Here is a 12,337-nt window from a genome sequence, read left to right on the forward strand (position 1 = left end):
TGCCCACACCTGGCCCAAATGAAGTAGGACAAAGGCCAACAGAGTTTTGCCAAGAAAACCCACTGGTCATAGCAAACACCCTCTTCCAACAACACAAGAGAAGACTCTACACATGGACATCACCAGATGGTCAACACCGAAATCAGATTGGTTATATTCTTTGCAGCCAAAGATGGAGAAGCTTTATACAGTCAACAAAAACAAGACTGGGAGCTGACTGTGGCTCAGGTCATGAACTCCTTATTGCCAAATTCAGACTTAAGTTGAAGAAAGTAGGGAAAACCACTAGACCATTCAGGTATGACCTAAATCAAACCCCTTATGATTATACAGTGGAAGTGACAAATAGATTCAAGCGGTTAGATCTGATAGAGTGCCTGAAGAACTATGGACAGAGGTTCATGACATTGTACAGGAGACAGGAATCAAGACCATCCCAAAGAAAAAGAAATGCAAAAAGGCAAAAGATTGTCTGAGGAGACCTTACAAATAGCTGAGAAAAGAAGAAACACCAAAGGCAAAGAAGAAAAGGAAAGATACATCCATTTGAATGCAGAGCTCCAACGAATAGCAAGGAGAGATAGGAAAACCTTCCTCAGTGATCACTGCAAAGAAATAGAGGAAAACAATAGAATGGGAAAGACTAGAGTCTCTTCAAGAAAATTAGAGATACCAAGGGAACATTTCATGCAAAGATGGGCACAATAAAGGACAGAAATGGTATGGACCTAACAGAAGCAGAAGATATTAAGAAGAGATGGCAAGAATACATAGAATAACTATACAAAAAAGATCTTCATGACCCAGATAATCACAATGGTGTGATCACTCACCTAGAGCCAGATATCCTGGAATGTGAAGTCAAGTGGCCTTAGGAAACATCACTATGAACAAAGCTAGTGGAGGTGATGGAATTCCAGTTGAGCTATTTCAAATCCTGAAAGATGATGCTGTGAAAGTGCTGCACTCAAATATACCAGCAAATTTGGAAAACTCAGCAGTGGCCACAGGACTGGAAAGGTCAATATTCATTCCAATCCCAAAGAAAGGAAATGCCAAGCAACGTTCAAACTACCACACAATTGCACTCATCTCACATGCTAGCAAAGTAATGCTCAAAATTCTCCAAGCCAGGCTTCAACAGTATGTGAACCAAGAATTTCCAGATGTTCAAGCTGGATTTAGAAAAGGCAGAGAAACCAGAGGTCAAATTGCCAACATCCTTTGGCAATTATAGAAAAAGCAAGAGAATTCTAGAAAAATATCTATTTCTGCTTTATTGACTATGCCAAAACTTTTGACTGTGTGGATCACAACAAACTGTGGAAAATTCTTAAAGAGATGGGAATAGCAGACCACCTGACCTGCCTCCTGAGAAATCTGTATGCAGGTCAGGAAGCAACAGTTAGAACTGGACATAGAACAACAGACTGGTTCCAAATTGGGAAAGGTGTACCTCAAGGCTGTATATTGTCACCCTGCTTATTTAACTTATATGCAGAGTACATCATGAGAAATGCCAGGCTGGATGAAGCACAAACTGGAATCAAGATTGCCAGGAAAAATATCAATAACCTCAGATATGCAGATGACACCACCCTTATGGCAGATACTAAAGGGGAACTAAAGAGCCTCTTGATGAAAATGAAAGAGGAGAGTGAAAAAGCTGACTTAAAACTCAACATTCAGAAAACTAAGATCATGGTATCTGGTCCCATCACTTCATGGCAAATAGATGGGGAAACAGTGGAGACAGTGACAGACTTTATTTTCTTGGGCTCCAGCATCACTGCAGATGGTGACTGCAGCCATGAAATTAAAAGACACTTGTTCCTTGGAAGAAAAGCAATGACCAACCTAGATAGCATATTAAAAAGCAGAGACGTTACTTTGCCGACAAATGTCCGTCTAGCCAAGGCTATGGTTTTTCCAGTAGTTTTGTATGGATGTGAAAGTTAGACTATAAATAAAGCTGAGTGCTGAAATATTGATGCTTTTGAACTTTGGTGTTGGAGAAGACTCTTGAGAGTCCCTTGGACTGCAAGGACATCCAACCAGTCCATCCTAAAGGAAATCAGTCCTGAATATTCTTTGGAAGGACTGATGCTAAAGCTGAAAGTCCAATACTTTGGCTACCTGATGCGACCCTTGATGCTGGGAAAGATTGAAAGCAGGAGGAGAAAGGGGACGATAGATGATGAGATGGATGGCATCACTGACTCGATGGACATGAGTTTGAGCAAGCTCCAGGAGTTGGTGATGGACAGGGAAGCCTGACGTGCTGCAGTCCATGGAGTTGCAAAGAGTTGATCACAACTGAGCAACTGAAATGACTGATATTCTTTGCTTCTCCAACAAGGGTGTGGGCTTCTTGAAGAATAGGAACTACATGGTTTACTTCATCTGTATCCTGTAACCATAGTGTTTCTCTAACACAGGAAGAGGAACTTTGTAAAGCATGAGTTTTGAGGTCAAGCGAGTTTTAATAGATGAGAATAATTTGTTCCCCTTTAGGAGCTTTGCGATGCATGTTGGTCTTAAAGCTTCTGAGCAGTCTTTACTTCTGAGTAAAGAAACCTGGTTAAGTCTTGTCAATCTTGCATTTGTCCTTCATGTTTGACCTCAAAACTCCCCTTTCCACTAAGAATATGATGCACACTTGTGTTGCATTCATCTGCTTTGTAATAACTTGAGCTTGGTTTATTAAAGTTACTCAGTAAGTGATTGTAAATAGACTGGTGAAGCAGCCACCCTTTCTTTTATATTCTATACATTTATTTAATGAATCCCAGTTTGTAGGTAGTATTAAGATAAATGTGAGCTCATTTCAGTCAAAACACATTCTAACTGAATGGAGTCATGACATTTTACTGTATTTGATTTTTTGGATTTCATCTCAGTAGTCCCCAAACTGGTGGGCAGTGCTGATTCTAGCTTTTCCCTAATAGCCCTGTACTGTCAGGCCAGAAGAAACCCCTTTCAGGAAGTTAATAAAGGAACAGCTGAATTTTACAGAGCTAGGGCTGGGTCAGGTGTGGAGTTTCCAAGATGAGTAGGAGAAGTGGGACTTCTGCAGTCGGTTGAAGTTTTATTTTCCAAACTCAACACCCACATTTTTCTTCCTCTAGTTGCAAAGAAGGACAGGGAAGTTACTGTTGATGCATGGGGGTGCAGAATCTGAATCTGGCTACTGAGTCCCTTTTAGTTAGCTTTCACCCTAAGGGGCTTCCCAGGTGGGACTAGTGTTAAAAGAACCTGCCTGCCAATGCAGGAGACATAAGAAACATGGGTTTGATCCCTGAGTTGGGAAGATCTCCTGGAGAAGGAAATAGCAACCCACTCCAGTATTCTTGCTTGTGCAACCCTATGGGCTGTAGCCTGCCAGGTTCCTCTGTCCATGGAGTTGCACAGAGTCAGACACGACTGAAGTGACTTGGCACACTGGTTTCTAAGGAAGTAGATTTCATGCAAGAGAGGCATTGCAGGCAGGCTCTATGATTTGTGGTGAAGTGGCTGCCTTTATATTCTTTAAAACTAATATCTTAAAAATTTTTTTATTTACTTACTTTATATTTATTTTTGACTGTACTGGGTCCTTGTTGCTGCACACGGGCTTTCTCTGATTGTGGTGAGCAGGGGCTGCCCTGTTGTGGAGTGCTGGCTTCCCGCTGCAGTGGCTTCTCTTGTTGCGGAGCACAGGCTCTAGGCACACAGGGTTTGGTAGTTGCAGCACGTGGGGTTACCTGCCCCATGGCATGTGGGATCTTCCTGGACCAGGGACCGAACCCATGTCCCCTGCATTGGCAAGTGAATTCTTAACCTCAGGACCACAAGGGAAGTCCCCAAACTAATATCTTATATTTGAATAAGCACTCACAGTTTGCAAAGCATCTTGACAGAAATGTCAGTGAATCCTTACAGCCACCCTCTGGAGGACATGGTTTAGTCACTGATCCATTTTATAGATGAGTAAGTTACAGATGTCATTTCTTCAAAGCCACACTATCATGAACTTCATCCTGTATACACTGGCTTATATCCATGTTCTTGCTGGGTCAAGAAAACACAACAGCTAGCCTCAGTCCTCCCGGAGAAGGCAATGGCAACCCACTCCAGTACTCTTGCCTGGAAAATCCCATGGACGGAGGAGCCTGGTAGGCTGCAGTCCATGGGGTTGCTAAGAGTCGGACACGACTGAGCGACTTCACTTTCACTTTTCACTTCTGTGCATTGGAGAAGGAAATGGCAACCCACTCCAGTGTTCTTGCCTGGAGAATCCCAGGGATGGGGGAGCCTGGTGGGCTGCCATCTATAGGGTCGCACAGAGTCGGACACGACTGAAGTGACTTAGCAGTAGCAGCCTCAGTCCTCATCATCTGATAGAGAAAAAGGTGTGTTATTGGGAAATGCCAGCTGGGATCTCTTCAGACTGTGTCCATTGGGTGAGTGTTGCCTGAATATTTTAAGGGATCCTCTGTCTTTGTCTGAGGCCCATCCAGGTCTGGTGTTCTGATTGACCTTATGCTTGGCCTTGAGGACCTGTATGGCTTTTGGATCCACTTCCAGCTTTATTCTTTTTCCTTCTCTTCTTCTAGACCGCAGATTCCCATCTCCTTCTTAGCTCTTCTGTTAGTGTAAGTTAGCCTTCTTTCAGGACCAGACAAGGTTTAGACCCGTATGTGGGTGGAAGAGTCAGGACTGAAACTCAGACCTTGTGATTCCAAGGCTTCCTCTTTTACCCAGTTTCATGCAGTGGCCTGCTGACTGCCTTGCGACAGCCCAGCGAGAGCCTGCAGGCAGCCCAGATCAAAGCAAGAAATTAAGTAAGGTGCAGGATAGCATGGGTTCTGTTCAGCCCCTGCATACAAGGATGGAAAGGGAGGAAGTGGCTTTCTTTCAAGGGCTTTGATAATGGAGTCAATCTATCAGTGAAAAGAGGCTTTTGAGGAGACTAACAAGTAAACAAAAGAGCTTTGAGTCTGGTGTTTCTCTGTTTGCTTCTGCCCCCTAGAGGAGAGAATGCTCCATGGTTGGAGAGTGACTCCTGAAAGGGAGAGTTTGGAATAAAGCAGAGGGGATAGCACTGGGGTCCCTGTCCAGGTTCTCTCATGGTACAGCCCCACCTGAGCACAGAACTGGGCACCGAAGCCTTGCCTACACCCTCAGAAACCTTGCCTAGCGAGAGGTGCTGCTGCGCCTTGTCTACCACTCCGGGACCCTATGTAGACAAGTGAGGTTGCTTGTCATAGGATTTTAAAGAGATTGGCATCTTCTTTATATCTCTTCATTATGGCGTTTTGTACACACACACACACACACACACACACATATATACATATAATTCATTGGTTTTTTTGCCCTTACCTCCTGGTCTGGCAGAAGGACAACAGTGAATAGCTTAACTACATTCTTGCTGCTACTACTGCTGCTAAGTCACTTCGGTCGTGTCCAACTCTGTGCGACCCCATAGACGGCAGCCCACCAGGCTCCCCCGTCCCTGGGATTCTCCAGACAACAACACTGGAGTGGGTTGCCATTTCCTTCTCCAGTGCATGAAAGTGAAAAGTGAAAGTGAAGTCGCTCAGTCGTGTCCGACTCCTAGCGACCCCATGGACTGCAGCCTACCAGGCTCCTCCATCCATGGGATTTTCCAGGCAAGAGTACTGGAGTGGGGTGCCACTATCTTCTCTGCTCAGGACCTTTAAAGCCTCAGAAAAGAAAATGTTAGTTGCTCAATCGTGTCCAACTCTTTGCAACTCCATGGACTGTAGCCCTCCAGGCTCCTTTGTCCCTGAAATTCTCCAGGCAGGAATACTGGAGTGGGTAGCTATTTGCTTCTCCAGGAGATCTTCCCAACCCAGGAATAGAACCTTCACTGCAGATAGATTCTTTACCGTCTGAGCCACCAGGGTAAAGCCTCAAACTATGACACAAAAAGCAGAAACAGACAAGTAGTGGAGATGAGACCATGTTTAGAATTGTGATCCAGTGTCTTTTGAGCTTTCCTTACTCCTGTGTTTTTCATCTTTCTTTTTCCAGACATTCTTCGGGACACCTTCACTTCCCTGGGCTATGAAGTCAAGCATTTCTTATATCTCACTGTGAAAGATATAACCAACATTCTACGCCAAGTTGCCCAGATGCCCCAGCACCAAGACTCTGACAGCTTTGCGTGTATCCTGGTGAGCCGAGGGGGCTCCCAGAGCGTGTTTGGCGTGGATCAGACTCACTCTGGGGTCCCTTTGGATCATATCAGAAGAATGTTCATGGCAGACACGTGCCCCTCTCTCTCAGGGAAGCCAAAGCTCTTTTTTATTCAGAGCTATGTGAAATCAGAGGGCCAGCTGGAGGACAGCAGCTTCCTGGAGGTGGACGGGCCATCAGTGAAAAGTGCAGACTCCAAGGCCAGACAGCCTGGGCCCTACCAAGATTTGATTCACCGAGAAGCGGACTTCTTCTGGAGCCTGTGCAAAGCAGATGTGTCCCTGCTGGAGGGGCCCTCCAGCTCACCCTCATTGTACCTGAAGTGCCTCTCCCAGAAACTGTGGAAAGAAAGGTGAGCCGCCCAATCTGTGATGGATCCTGGCCCCAATTGTTTATTTTCTGCTGCCAAGATGGAAGGGCCTTCCCAAGTGGTGCTAGTGGTAAAAAAAACCCACCTGCCAACACAGGAGACATAAGAGATGTGGGTTCGATCCCTGGGTTGGGAAGATCCCCTGGAGGAGGGCATGGCAACCCACTTCAGTATTCTTGCCTGGAGAATCCCGTGGACAGAGGAGCCCGGCAGGCTACAGTCTTTAGGGTCACAAAGAGACGGACATGACTAAAGCGACAGCACACACACATGCGCCAAGATGGAAGTGCCGCTGTTTGATGCCCTTCTCTTCAGGGGGATTTTTTTCATTCCTTGTTGCGGTTGCCTTAAGAGTCTGAGATAGATTCTGCACAGTTTATGAATGCTTTGTGCCTTAGAAGGATATTTAGTAGAGCTTGTGGTTTGGATATTTTTCTTCAAAATTAAGAAATGTTTATTTTTTCTTATTACAAAAGCAATGCATGCTTCTTACTGGGAAGAAAACCACCACCACCACCACCACCAAACCATGAGATATAGATGCTGAAAGCAGAACATAACAAGCAGTTTTAATCCATCTTACCAGAACCAACCTGTTAACCAAATCTCAATATATTACCTTCCAGATCTTTTTTGGATCCCATACAATTATACATAAACATGTGTTTTAAGCCAAAATGAAATCATAATCTACTGTTACTTTATAACGTGCTTTTAGTTTGTGTAACAGCTTATTTTTACATGTCAGGAATCACATTTCTATAGCATTTTACTACCTGCAGAGTAGTCCATAATATGGTTACAGCGTAATTTCCTTGGCCAGTCTTTAGTCTTTGCGCAATATTTTGCATTGGGCAATGTTTTTACATCTTTTTAGGTCAGTATTTGTGCTTATTCTTAATTGTTTTATTGAAGGGAAAATTCCAAGAAGTGGAATTACTGTATCAAATGACAAGATGTTTTTACATCTTTTTAGGTCAGTATTTGTGCTTATTCTAAATTGTTTTATTGAAGGGAAAATTCCAAGAAGTGGAATTACTATGTCAAATGACAAGCATTAAATTATTAAATTACTGTGTCAAATGACAAGCATTAAAAAATATGTTTATTTATTTATGACCTCACTGGGTCTTCCTTGCTGCACTCAGGCTTTTCTTTAGTTGCAGAGAGTGATGGCTGCTCTTCCTTGCAGTCTGCGGACTTCTCATTGCAGTGATTTCTCTTGTTGCAGAGCACAGGCTCTAGAGTACGGGCTCAGTAATTGTAGCACACAAGCTTAGTTACCCTCTGGCATATGAAATCTTCCCAGATCAAACGCTTGTCCCCGGCATTGGCAGGCAGACTCTTAACCATTGGACCACCAGGGAAGTCCAATAAGCATGTTAAAAACCTTTGATACATCTTATCAGATTGTCTTCTAGGACAGTTAGACCAGCTTTTAAAAAAATTTTGGCCATGCCATGTGGCTTGAGGGACTTTAGTTTCTCAATCAGAGATTGAACCCAGAACCCTGGTAGTGAGAGCATTGAGTCCTAACCACCAGACTGCAGGGAATTCCCATAGGGCTGCTTTTATGAGACTGTCTACATCCCTGAGTTTTCACTAATACTGTGTGCTCTTTTATTTCCCCACGTCTTGACAATTTGATGGGTAAAAAATGGTACCAGATAGTACAGGTTTGCAAGTCTTTGTTGCTTGGACATTTTTGATGATTATTGGCAAGAATACTTTTGTAAGGGAACCATCAGCGGTCTGGTGTTCCTTTAGGGGGAAGCAAGCCTCACTGTGCCTCAAATGAAGATTAGTAGTCCCTTTTCAGTTGCCCACTAATTACAATTTAGAGTATCTCCAAGTCACTTGTGAAAGGCATCTTTCGTCGCTTGGGGGACCCCAGGAATAAATCTCAGGGCCTGGAACACCTAGCCTCCTCAAGGATGGCTCAACAGTAAAGGGAGGGCTAGAGCAGGGGTGACTCAGCCTTCCAAGGTGGAAATGCCATGGGCCAGCCACATCGTTGGCCTGTCCTTTTACATTCATCATGCATTTGCACAGAGTTGCCTCTTGGGGGAGGGGACTGTGGTCATCAAACCAGACTGCTGCAAACCTATTTAGATCATTTGCTAAGCAGCTTGTAGACTATTTAGAAAGGGACAGTTTTACAGCACTTTCATGTCTGTGAGTTGATTTCATTCTGATGATAATCTGTCTCCTCATTGATAATTGCATGGGATTAATTTTTGCCTTCTACGTTCCCTCCAGAAAGCACTCGCTCCTGGAACTCCACACTGAACTCAACCGCCTGGTGTATGATTGGAACAGCAAAGTGTCTGCTAAGGAGCGATACTACGTCTGGCTGCAGCACACTTTGAGAAAGAATCTCTTCCTCTCTCACAAATAAAAAGTCAACATCACGGCGGGTGAGAACCTGCTTCCTGTTGTATCTCCGTATGGCAGAAAGCGCAGAGAACAGGCTGTCTTGTGTCTCTTTCCTTGGGCTTCCCTGGTGGCTCAGTGGTAAAGAATTCACCTGCAATGCAGGAGTGAGTCACAGGAGACGCAGGTTCAATCCCTGGGTCAGGAAGATCCCCTTTGAGGACGCATGGCAACCCACTCCAGTATTCATGCATAGAGAATCCCATGGACAGAGGAGCCCAGCAGGCTACAGTCCATGGGGTCCCAAGAGTTGGACACAACTTAGCAACTAAACTACCACCATCCAAAAACAGTAGAGCATTTTTTGCAAATGTTCATGAAACATTTACCACAACAGACTATATTCTGGGCCATAAAATAATATATTTAAGAGGATTGAAACCACACAAAATATATTCTCAGACTATGAAGAAATTAGCCTAAAAATAGCATCTGAAAAATCTACAAATATTTGGAAATCAGACAGCACACTTATAAATACCCCTGTTCAAAAAAGTCTAGGGAAATTGGAAAATATCTTTAATTGAATACAATGAAAATACAGATAGCAAACTTTGTGGCATACAGCTAGTAAGATTGATCTCTAGTTCGGCAGAGCTGGAAAGAATCAGACACGACTGAGCTGCTGTGCATTCTAGCACGCATGCACTAGCTAGAATGATAAGGGAAAAGGCACACAAATTAGGAGTGTTAGTAAGGAAAGACACCACTACAGATCCCATAGGGACATTAAAGCTGAAATTTTTATTGGCAGATTTATGCTGATAAACTTTTACGAAATTGACTATATCCTTAAGAGACAAACTGCCAAAGCTCACTCAAGGTGCAAAGAATCACATGGACAGAGGAGCGTGGCGGGCTACATGGGATCTCAAAGAGTTGGACATGGCACATATGCATACCTTTCCTCCTTGGATTGGAGAGCATGACCTGGAAGAGTATTATTGCTTAAAATATCCCAAAAGGGGGACCTCCCTGGCAGTTCAGAGATTAAGACTCTGTACTTCCACTGCAGGGGACTTGAGTCTGATCCTTTGTTGGGAAACTGATCCCATGTGCCACTTGCCACTTGGAGGGAAAAAAAAAAAAATACAAAGCAAAAAACAAAACAGCAATAAAAGTTATTTATTAAATTATATTAAATTATATTATGTTGTCTGTTTACTTTTGTCACTTTTGTTAATACCATTTGTCAGCTCACAGATTTCAAGGAGAAGAGCGTTAAGGGTTTGCTTGTGTGTTTTGCTCACTGGCAAGGGTTATGGAGTGGAGTAGAGGTACTTTGATTCCAGGAACAGGCCTTCAAGATGAGAGGAATAAGGACTTGCCATCCCTTGCCTACTTCACAGAATTGTTCCAAGGATGAAATGAGAGAGCCTTTATGATCATACCCAATGGCTGCACTGCTGATGCCATGCGCACATAGCTGTTATTATTAATAGCACACTGTGGAGGAGTTATTTTGAAAACGTTGAATCAAAGCTTGAAAACTGGTAAGGATTTTGGCAGGTTGAGATGGAGAAGAGAATACGTTGCAGAAGAAACAGATCAAATGAAGGAGCAGGGGAAATGCAAGGCATGTTTTAAAAACCGTGAGTGTAACTTTTAGCTGGAGTGTAGAATGTGAACAATGGTGACAAGCCAGGAGATGCCTGGCATGTGGTTGGCATGTGAAAAGCTGAAAAGACTAAAAGAGCTGTCTTTTAGTCAGCTCTCATATAAGTTATTTTTCCTCACTTTAATGGTGGAGTTTGAACTACTTTGACACTTTTGTTTATAAACATTTGATTATTAAATGCCTTATTTCATTGAGTATAGTTTTTAAGTAAAGTTTTTTAGGCATGCTAAAAGAGAATTATATTAGGAGAATATAATTATATTAGAGAATTATATCAATATAATGGATATTCATGTACCCACAACCCAGCTTAAAGGAAATGTTCTAAAATCTTCAGAGAAGACTCTGAAGATATTGCTTAAGTAATAGCCCTAAATATAAAAGAGATAAATATATTAAAATACTTCAAACTTTATAATAATCCCCCAACTGAAAATTCATCCAGTGTTCAGTAATAGGGGCATAATTATGCTGAAAAGTCCAGTGGTTGGAATTCTATATAACTGTTAAAATTATATATACAAATAATAAAGGCTTACATAAGTTGTTCTTAGCTCATCACACAAATTATCTCATTTAATCCTCAGAACAGCTCAATGAGGTAGGTATTTTTGTCCCCTTTATTATTTATTCCCACTTTATAGATGAGGAGAGTGAACACAGTAATATTAAGTAGATTATCCGTGGTCACCCTAGCTGAGGATATAAACTCAAGCCATAATCAGAGCATTTAAAAAAGTATTTATTTATTTATTTGGCTGTGCCAGGTCTTAGTTGCAGCACATGGGATCTTCAGGCTTCATTGTGGCATGCAGGATCTTAGTTGCAGCATGCAGGAATTTTTAGGTGTGATATGTGGGATCTAGCTCCCTGACCAGGGATTGAATCTGGGCCCCCTTGGGAGTGTGGGGTCCTAGCCACTGGACCAGCAGGGAAATCCCAACAGAGCCTTTACTTTTATAGTAAGTATATTTAAAGCAAAAACAAACAAAAAAAATGTCTCAGGAAAACAAAAGCCCAGAAAGAAATATTCCAAAAGTGGTATACTGATGACAGGACTGTGGCTGATATTTTTTCTGTTTTCCAAACCCTCATCTCTACATATTTGAGAATACTGCTTTCTAAAGTAAAGACTAGGTAATTCTTTCAACTTTTGACTCATTGGTTCTTCGGTGCTAAAGAAACAACTCTTCTCTAGTTCTGTCTTCACTTCTCTGTCTGGTCTTTAATCTTTTTCAGTAGCAGGATGCCTATTCTCAGGGCTGCTGTTCTAGGCCACTGGCTAGAAGGACTGACTCATCAACCTCAGTTCCATTGCAGCCCCCAACCCCTTCCATCCTTTTCCATGAATGAGCCATGGTTGGTGTCACTTGACACCTTCTGTCTGCAGTTTGAAATGGGGATCTCTTTGCTAAGATTCTAGGAGCAAGTTTTCAGGATTGAGGTCAGCCTTGTCAGTTTGTCTGTGTAGCAGACCCTGCTTACTGTCCCAAATACCATTCTCTTTATCCCTAGTAATAGAAGTCTTAATTTGATACTGAGCACAAAGCCTCACAGAATACAGCCTAGATGTCCAGGTTGTGCTACCATTAAAGAGTTCAGTTCAGTTCAGTTTAGTCGCTCAGTCGTGTCCGACTCTTTGAGATCCCATGAATCGCAGCACGCCAGGCCTCCCTGTCCATCACCAACTCCCAGAGTTCACTCAGACTCAC

General features: G+C 42.9%; 1 protein-coding gene across 6 annotated transcripts in view; it reads left to right on the forward strand.

The window, feature by feature from the left end:
* Window positions 1-10,302, forward strand: part of CFLAR (CASP8 and FADD-like apoptosis regulator) — a 56,467-nt gene extending 46,165 nt beyond the window's left edge. For all 6 annotated transcript variants that reach the window (XM_010860965.1, XM_010860964.1, XM_010860962.1 and 3 more), the window contains 2 exons: window positions 6,040-6,556; window positions 8,834-10,302. In XM_010860965.1, the coding sequence (XP_010859267.1) occupies window positions 6,040-6,556; window positions 8,834-8,972 (656 nt within the window). In that variant the 3' untranslated portion in view covers window positions 8,973-10,302. The remainder of the gene's footprint in view (window positions 1-6,039; window positions 6,557-8,833) is intronic.
* Window positions 10,303-12,337: the final 2,035 nt, after the last annotated feature.

This window comes from Bison bison, unplaced genomic scaffold, assembly GCF_000754665.1.
Source record: "Bison bison bison isolate TAMUID 2011002044 unplaced genomic scaffold, Bison_UMD1.0 scf7180017864471, whole genome shotgun sequence".
In the NCBI taxonomy this organism is placed as follows: Eukaryota; Metazoa; Chordata; class Mammalia; order Artiodactyla; family Bovidae; genus Bison; species Bison bison.